This window comes from Podarcis tiliguerta (genome assembly GCF_965153285.1).
Source record: "Podarcis tiliguerta genome assembly, chromosome: 3".
Lineage (NCBI taxonomy): Eukaryota > Metazoa > Chordata > Lepidosauria > Squamata > Lacertidae > Podarcis > Podarcis tiliguerta.
The window spans coordinates 53,961,135-53,970,579 of record NC_139536.1 but is presented as its reverse complement, the minus strand read 5'-3'; the positions used below and the strand labels follow the sequence as shown (position 1 = coordinate 53,970,579).

The 9,445-nt window shown below is 41.5% G+C and overlaps 1 protein-coding gene across 9 annotated transcripts in view; it reads right to left on the bottom strand.

The window, feature by feature from the left end:
• Nucleotides 1-514: 514 nt before the first annotated feature.
• Nucleotides 515-9,445, bottom strand: part of IPCEF1 (interaction protein for cytohesin exchange factors 1) — a 53,684-nt gene continuing 44,753 nt past the window's right edge. For 8 of the 9 annotated variants that reach the window (XM_083434209.1, XM_083434207.1, XM_083434208.1 and 5 more), the window contains 3 exons: nucleotides 4,994-5,381; nucleotides 1,911-2,098; nucleotides 515-1,598 (listed from right to left, as the gene is read on the bottom strand). In XM_083434209.1, the coding sequence (XP_083290335.1) occupies nucleotides 1,395-1,598; nucleotides 1,911-2,098; nucleotides 4,994-5,381 (780 nt within the window). In that variant the 3' untranslated portion in view covers nucleotides 515-1,394. The remainder of the gene's footprint in view (nucleotides 1,599-1,910; nucleotides 2,099-4,993; nucleotides 5,382-9,445) is intronic. The other variant, XM_083434210.1, reaches the window with a different exon arrangement.

Sequence of the window (9,445 nt, the reverse complement as noted above, 5' to 3'; positions counted from 1 at the left end):
CACCTGTAGCATCATGGCAGGATCCATTTCACTACAAGATCACTGACTACAACCACATCTGACAACCCCTCCTCCATGGTGGGCAGGAGATGGAGGGACAAAAATTCCCATCATGCAGAAAAGGTTTGCAGGTGAACATACGATGCAGGCTGGTATTCAGGCTGGTTCCCAACATTCCATCACACTCTGGCATATTATTGAAACTAAACCCAGGGGAGAGATGCTATGCAAAGTGGAAGAAGCATTGTCTTGAATGGCTGGAGTCAGCACAAAACTGAATCTTTAGCAATACTGCACAGTGAATATGGGTAGTAAGCAACAACATGCATTTGTAGGGTAAGTCAGCCAGGTGCATTCTGCTGCAAATTAACAAACAAAAAAATATATATCCTGTTGAAGCTCCCTGTAAAGTATACATTTTTATATTGAGTAGAAGAGTTTTCTTTTTCTTTTTCTTTTGTAAGTATCTTTAGCTCTCTCCTCCATAAAACAGAAAACAACCCAGAAACCTAACAGAGTTTGCACAACGCTGCGGAATTTATTTTGGTATGAAAAACAATTCAAATGCAACTTTCCCCAGATGATGTAAGGAAACAGCTTTTTTTCTGGCCATTCATAAATACAGTGATGCTATGATTGCAAAAAGGTGTTCACTCAACAGATGACAAGGCGTTTTAACAGAAGACAGGCACCATCCTGTCATCAGCAAAGGTTATAATCTTTATGGAAGTTTAGACAAGCTACAACAAAAGGGTGGTTTGTTTGTTTTTTTGAACCCTGGCAGCATTTCTACAACTTTTTTTTTTAACTTCTCTTAGCAAACTTTAAAATAACCATGAACTTCTTATTTACACTATGTACATACTCTTTAAAACCCTTAATGTCCAGATGTTGTGCTTGCTAAAACATTTGTGTTATGAAGGTCAGCCATTTTTAAAAAATGGAATTCCAACTCCCGTCCACCAGATAATTGCTCTCCTCAGAAGTTCACAAAGACTGTGACATCACCACTGTGATGGCACCACTTGGGTAGTGGCATTCTATCTTGAAGGAAGAGAAGGTAAATCACTCACTTAAAGGAAGATAGAATGGTGAAGAGCCAGGGCTCAGGGTAGAGCATCTGTTTCACATGCAGGAGGTCTGAGGTTTAATCCCAGGCGTGCCCTGGAAGGGCTGGGGAAAATCCCTTCTTGCCAGCCAGTGTAGACAACACTGAGCTAGATGGACTGCCTTGGCTTAAGGCAGCTTCCTATGTTCCTAATACTGAGATAAGAAATAATGCTCTGGCTAACGGTTTGAGTTCTCCACTAGAAAAACAAAACTGGAAACGGTAGCAGCTTAAACTATTTGTAAATGAAGGCAGTGTGGGGAAAGTACCACACAGTCCACTTCTCTCAGATAGTGCTTTCGATGAAAGATGGTTGCAGCATCGTCTCTGCTTCTGTGCTATTTTCTTCAGGCGTATTCAGAACATCCTGCTGCTGATAGATATCTTGGACCAACATGGTGTTTGAATCCTTCCACTCCCTGTACTTCCTTGCTGTTAGCTCAGGATCCTCCAACAACTGGTTAATCGTGGCCAAGTCATGTTCCTTGCACTAGAAGAAAGAAAGAAAGAAAGAAAGAAAGAAAGAAAGAAAGAAAGAGAAGTTTGTGAAACTGGAAATGTGAGTTGACCACTAGAGGTCTCTCATATCTGGATTGTTGTCCAATCCTAATGTTCTCCTCTCCAAGCTATTGGCTCTGGAGACCAAAGAAGATAACATTTTCCTTCAATTTCTTTTTTTAAAAATACCCACATTGTAAACACAACCATGCTTTCAGGGATTTTCTGAGGCTGCTAAAATTTACGCACAATGAGTTAAATGCCTCAACAACAGCTGAAGCACAACAACTCCATAAACACTTACCTTTAGCGTACTATTCAGCGCTCGGATTTTGTGGAGTTTCTCATTAACAGTTGGGTTTTTGCACCTCTTAATGAAGGATTTTCTCAGCTCCTTTTTTGTAGAAGGTCGCCTGTCCCCAATGGGAGACAAACTCGCTTGCTCTAAGGACTTGTAAAGTTTCTCCATTTCATCTACGGAACATTTTGCATCTGTAGGGAAGACAGAAGACAGGCTGTGTCTAGCAACAAGTCCTAGGGCTACTGAGTTGTACTAAGTGTGCTCCTTATTTGTCTACTAGCTCTCAAGTGACCATACAAAGGATTTTTATTTTTATTTTTTTGGAGAGGCTTTCTTTTAATCTCTTCCAAGTTTTCCTAAAGTTATTTTCCCCACATTTAAAACAGCAAAGATTTAGCTCTATGATATATCTGCAAATATTTGTATTTGACTACTTCCTAATGTGTGCATTTAGTCATTTTGCAACGCTGTGCAAAGATAACACCCTGTCAATTGTACTCGGACAAGAGCTAAATATAGACAATACTGAAGAAAAGAGCTGGTTGTGTCGCAAGACCATGACAGGAAAGAGCAATACTGGGGCCAATTTGCTGCAGCAACATTTCCTGTGCATATCACTGCCTCATTAAACATGCCCTAATTATGGCCAAAAAAAAATATCTTTCCTACTCATTGTAAAAAGCAGTTGCATAAAATTAACAGAAAGTCACATCAGAATTTATAAATGTACACCTGCATAAAGTGTTTCTGTGACAACTTTATGAAAACTCACATACACTGACCAGAGAGCAAGAATTAGCTGTGAATGTGTGTTTCGTTTAGTCTCTACTCAGTAAAATAAAAAAAATAAAAAAATCATTGATGGGTGATATTGTTGTTGTTATATTTATTTATACCCCACCTTTTTCTCTGACAGGGACTCAAGGCAGTTTACAGATAAAATAAGAATAGCTAAAAACATAGAAAAAAAATATTTTAAATAATTAAACATTAACAGTGTGTGAGAGAGAGTGTAACATACAGAAAATCACAACAAAAACATTCTATAGAGCCCTACTCATAACAACTCTGATGATGTCAAATTAGGGTGTCCATTGTGGTGCTGGTTATCAGAACAAAACCTATGTTCATCAGGCACTTGAGCCTTTATCACCATTGAGCATTTGCTTGAGAACATCAGTTAAAGTTTAGAGGAAGGAAGTGGTCACCCCTGGAACCAGCACAATGCCACTTAGCAGTTATCAAAGTAGACCAAAGATCTTGCTCTCTTGTGTAACCAGCCACCCTGCCTCCCCTCAAGGCAAGGAACTCTGCCCCCCTCCCCCCAAGAATGAAGCAACAAGCTCTGTCTCATATGATAGAAACATTTAATGGTCCTCATAGACCAGAGTTCTCATGAAGATTTCATGCTACTTCAGGCCCTCCCCCCCAGTGCATCCCTTCCCCAGATTTGTGGAAGTTGTAGGGGCATTCAAGGAGAGCTTGCAGGAAACACAGGGTTGTTGTGGCAAATGGGAGTTGTAGGCTGTACAGTGATACCTCGGTTTAAGAACAGTCCAGTTTAAGAACGATTTGGTTTACAAACTCCACAAAACTGGAAATAGTGTCTTGGTTTGGAAACTTTACCTCGGTCTAAGAACGGAATCCGAATGGTAGAAGGGCACCGGCGATGGGAGGCCTCATTAGGGAAAGTGTGCCTCGGTTTAAGAACGGTTTTGGTTTAAGAACAGACTTCGGGAACGGATTAAATTCATAAACCGAGGTACCACTGTACAGTGGTACCTCAGGTTACATACGCTTCAGGTTACATATGCTTCAGGTTACAGACTCCGATAACCCAGAAATAGTGCTTCAGGTTAAGAACTTTGCTTCAGGGTGAGAACAGAAATTTTGCTCTGGCGGTGCGGCAGCAGCGGGAGGCCCCATTAGCTAAAGTGGTGCTTCAGGTTAAGAACAGACCTCCGGAACGAATTAAGTACTTAACCTGAGGTACCACTGTATATGCATCAGATGTTTGAACTCATTCCCTACTCAACAAATTCTAGGAACTATGGCTTACTTCTCAAAGAGCTTGAGTTTCCAGGACTCAGACGACAGTTACTAGGATTCTTTGTAGAAGGGAGTGCTGTATGGCATTTGCACAGCTTACGTCTAAACCATCGGGAGAGCACCAGGAGGGGCTATTATACTATTATAAATAATGCCTCATTATGTTGCAGTGATGTTTCATTTTCTAAAGTGGCCCTCTTTTTTGTTCTCTATTATAACCAGTCTTGCTGCATCAACAACTGCCAAAGGAAATAAAAATGGCAGTGGTTGGACACTGCTCCCCCCCCCCCACCCCCCGAAGGCCTGTAAATTGGAAGAGAAGCCTATGGGCAGAGGGGCACGTACTCAAAATGCTTGTTTATAGCCTCACAGTCTCACACACAAACAAGAAGCCACAGAGATTTCTGTTTATTTTTCCTCCTCTACTTTAAAAAAAAAATTAAAGCCAGGAAGTAGTCTTGGCAGGCTGCATGCAAGTCAGGATGAACAGAAACATAATGTTTAACCCTTTCTTTTTTGTTTGTGGGGCAGAGTGGGGGACAGGATCAGTTTCCCTGTGCTGCTGCTTCCATAGAGGAAAAGATAATGGGATCCCACAATTTTCACACACATACACCTCCTTGGGTAAAAGAAGGAGTTTGTGAAGTGAGATTTAAGTTGAACAATGGTCGTTCAATTTGATCTATTTATACAGACAAAAATTCATTCATTTCAAGCAACGTGATTTGTTAAAACCAGTCATAGAATCATAGAATCATAGACTCGATGGTGGTCTATTCCAACTCTATGATTCTATGATTCTATGATTGGTTTTAACAAATCACGTTGCTTCCTTCACCCATACTATCATTAAATGAAAGAAGAGGGGGCATCAATCACTACAACGTAAGAGTAGATATGGCACCAAATGCTGGGGACTGAACCTGGGACTGTCTGCAGGTAAAGCAAAGAGGCTACAAGTGAGCTCTGCCTCTTTATGGGTCAAGGCAGGAAGAGCAATACTGTGGGGCCAACAGATCACCTACTGTTTGACTCACCTTTAGGCAGAGTTTTCGATGCTGCTATTCTAGGCACAGGTAGGCTAGCCTTAGCACTGCGTAATGTAGATGTAGCCTCATTCAAAGAGACCTGAAAGCTGCAGTCGGGTTTGACAGTCCCACTTTCCAGTGTTTTGTTACAGCCTGTTACCAAGTGATCAGTATCCTGAGAGTCGCCAGAGGCAGCTGGAGATTGATTGTCCATTTCTTCCCCAGGGGAAGAGTTGTTCACGATGTCGAGCCACGACTGTCTGTCTGGATACAATACTTTGGACAACGAGGAAGACGAGGATCCTTCAGACTTCATCAGGCTTTCCGGTGAGGACAAAGAACATGATACTTCACTTGATGCATGCGATGTCAAGGAAGGCTCTTCCTGGTCCTGTTTCTGAGAATAAATAAGAAGGTGGGGGTGGAATAAAGTCAAGTCAAAAGCTGGTCATGGGTGGCAATATAAGGGGACATGGATCAGCAAATTTGAAATCATACTCTTCACCTGGGACATTGCCTATGAACTTGGGGCTACCATATAGTATACGAGTGAGTGGTATGGCTCCTTTGCTTAATTTTGCCTCAGTTTCACTCTGCCAAATATTGTTTCCTCCAAACAGTACTGGTTTTAAACAGAAGGCATCAGGTAGATACGGAGATAACCTCATAAATGTGTGAAAGACTGTCTCTTTCCCTACAGACTTTCTCAGGGGATTAGATCAGCAGAGGGGACCTTGTTGGTAGTTCTACTGCTCTCAGAAGGTCAGGGGTAGTGGCCTGAGAGAGGGCATTCTTATGGCAGCTCCTAAGCCACAGAATCCCCTGCCCACAGAGGTGCAACAAGCACCGCCGTTCTATAGTTTTTGCCATACGCTGAAAACTCACACCTTTATCCTGGCTTTTGACTCCACACACACACACACACACACACACACACACACACACACACACACTTGCCCAGTCCTTCTCCTTTACCTCAGAGACCAATCAAGGAAGATCAAGCAGGAAATGTCACCTGAATAATCCCTGTCACCATAGGGGCATTTCTTTGATATTAATTTCATTGTGAGAACTTTTTGTAAACTGCTTTGAGAAATACTTGGAGTTATAAAGCAGGATATAACCAACACACACATTATTATTTTGATCCTATGGCTAATTAAACAATTTACAGCCTTTTAACCTGGGGGAGGGAGGTGTTGTTTATGCCTGTTACGACGTTACATATTTTTGTGTTTTCATATTGTATACCACCTTGCGATCCTTGGGTGGAGGGTGATTTAGGAATTAACTAACTAATTAATTAAATGTTTTAACTGATTTTAATATTGTATTTTTATGTTGTTTTAGGCCACGTCTGGGACCATACAGTGAAGGTTGAGTAAGAAATCAAAGAAGGAGTACACCTCATATAAATTCTGCCAGAAAGAAGTTGGGATGAGCTTGAGGCAATGAGAAAGGCCTCCGCTGCTGCCAAGTTAATAAATATTATGCAGACAGATTCCAGTAACTGTCTCCCCATGACAGCTACAGTTGAAGTCTCCCTGCTCTGGTTTCACCATATCGGCCCAGCAGTCTGCTTTCCAGGCTTGAATATTCTGGACTTCATAAATCTTTAGAACAATTTAGATGATCCAGAGTTTTGATACAAGTAGGACTAAGAGGTAAATGTGCCTCACTACCAGGGGAGTTCCTTTATTCCAGGCTGAATACAAAGTAGAAGGATGCATGAAACACACCAAGGAGAGACATGCTCCTTCCTAGGCAATGCTATTAATACCTGGGATGCTTAAGAATGTATATCTATGGTTTTAACTTGGGGGGAAATGCCACATGAAATGTTGCTGTGATGAAGTGGAACAGATTTTGATACACTATATGCCAATAAGACTTAACAGACTCAGAAGAGTCAGCAATGAAATGTTGATCATCTGCTTTGGCCATAAATCTCCCTCCTATTTATATATGTAGAAATAAAGTGTTTTGTTGAAGCAGATCACAAAATGGAATGCAAGGCAGGAGGAGTCTGTAGCCAAGCATACCAACTCAATTTAAGAGCATTAAATACCATAGGGCAGGGGTCAGCAAACTTTTTCAGCAGGGGGCTGGTCCACTGTCCCTCAGACCTTGTGGGGGGCCAGACTATATTGGGGGGGGGGATGAACGAATTCCTGTGCTCCACAAATAACCCAGAGATTCATTTTAAATAAAAGGACACATTCTACTCATGTAAAGACACACTGATTCCTGGACCGTCCACAGGCCAGATTGAGAAGGTGATTGGGCCGCATCCAGCCCCCAGGCCTTAGGTCACCTACCCCTGCCATAGGATGTTAATAGTCTCATGAAGCTTCAGATAACTGTTGAAGATGGTGCATGTTACTTGTGTAGCTGCAAGAGTAAACCACCCTTTCCCCATTCATAAGCATTTCTTTTTTAAACCCTCTGAACTTTTGACTGAGCAATTTTCTATATCACAAACTGACATTATTCAACAGTAGAATAAAAATTGGAAATTATTATCCCCATGATTTTCTTACTTAAAATGATCTACACTTAATTTTTCAACTGCTTCATGACTCCCATCTATCAATAAACACCCAAGGAAGAATATTATAAAATGCAGGTGTTAGTGTTAGTAAATGGAAAAAGTATTCACTGGAAGATTAATGAGCCCTGAGGGGTCTATTTCAGACTAAAGAGATATGATACACCTTGACAGCCCACCTGGAAATCTTTGTCTCGAAATGACTGTTCCATTCAAGCAGATATGGGGGAGTTTGCAAATAAACATTTTCTTGCCTGTTTAAGGAAACTTGTAAAACCCCCACCCCCACCTCAAAATACTAATTTGCATTTGTTTCCATCTGGTTGGTGGCTAAACACAGAGAAGCACATCTACTCTTGGAATTAATTACCCAGTAAATGATCACATAATCACTGAGTAATACGGACTATCCCTGCTTTAGATATTTACATTCTGCCTGTACAGGGATTCCCACATTTGAAAAGCACATGCAGTGAAAGCAAAACACAAAATTATGAATCTGTATGATGTGTTCTAAAAATGGGGGCAACAGCAAAGTTTTGGTCCGACTCATTCCAGGGCCGGCTCAAGACATCCTGGCATCTGTAGCGAACCTCAAAATGGCACGCCATGCGAGTACCATGATGCCTTGATTACTAGGAAGTTATGAGTTGGGTTTTACTGTTTTGTTTTCAATAGTGTGAACTGCTTTGGTGTTTTCTATGTAGAGGAAAAGTAGAAACATTTTAAATAAATAAATGTCATGAGGACAATGTACTCCCTCCAGCAACAGAGGCAAAATGTCATTGGATACCAGTTGCTGGGAATCACAAGCAGGGACGGTGCTGTTATTCTCATGTCCTACTTGTTGATTTCCCGTAGACACCTGGTAGTCCACTGCGAAAACAGGATGTTGGACTGGATAGGGCTTTGGTTTGATAAAGCAGGGCTCATCTTATGCTCTTAGGATTAGCGACTAGAGGCCTCAGGCCCAAACTGCACCCCCCAGGTGTATCAGCTGAGCTGTAGCCCAGGGCACCAATACAGAGAAAGAATGCTGACTGCATCAAGGGAACTTGCCTACAACTCACTACCTCTTTCTTTCAGTAGCTTTCTCAAAAAGGAGTACGATAAAAAGTCTCAATAATATTTATGGCGGGGGGCAATCAAAAAGGAGGAAAAAGTTTGTCAGGTCTTACATCCTAGTCCTTCCTACAAGTTCTCTCTCATATGATGGGGGTGGGGGGTGGGAAATTGATGGGAAGGAATGATTTGCAGACATGTTGGAAACAGGCAGACTGACTGCTGTTAGTGGCCTTGAAGTCAGAATGAAATTAAGAAGCACTTCACTTTGTCAAAAGATGTGGAAGAGGTTAATGCCTGTTACATAGCACTGCTGGAGAGGGAAATAATTTCTGTCCTTGGAATGGGACAGTGGTTGAGGTTCGATAATATGAGGCTGCTTTATTCACTGCTGTTATGAAAAAAAATCTGCTGTTAAGTTTTAATATTACATTTTAATATGGCTTCATATTGCTGTTTAGAAGCCATGTGGTGAGATATGATACTGAGAACAAACAGCAGCCTGCTTTGGCTTATGCTGGCATACCTGAGCTGCAAGCAACTCACTAGATTATGGAGTCACTTCTGTGAACAGGAGACTTTCTCTATGTATAAAGGATAACTCTGGATACAACGCTGTATCTTTAATTTGATATTACTGTAAATTTATCCACTGCCAGCTTATTCTTGAATTTAATGAGGATGGAGGCGCCAGTGATTTCCTTATCTTCCTTAAACACAAGAGGGTTGAATTAGGAGAGGGTGTTGGCAGCAGAATAACCCAATATCCGGACACTATAAAACCAAATTTAGCACCAGCAAAGTCTGGCATAACTGACAATTGCACAAGCCAAGCACCTGCCTTCCTGAGC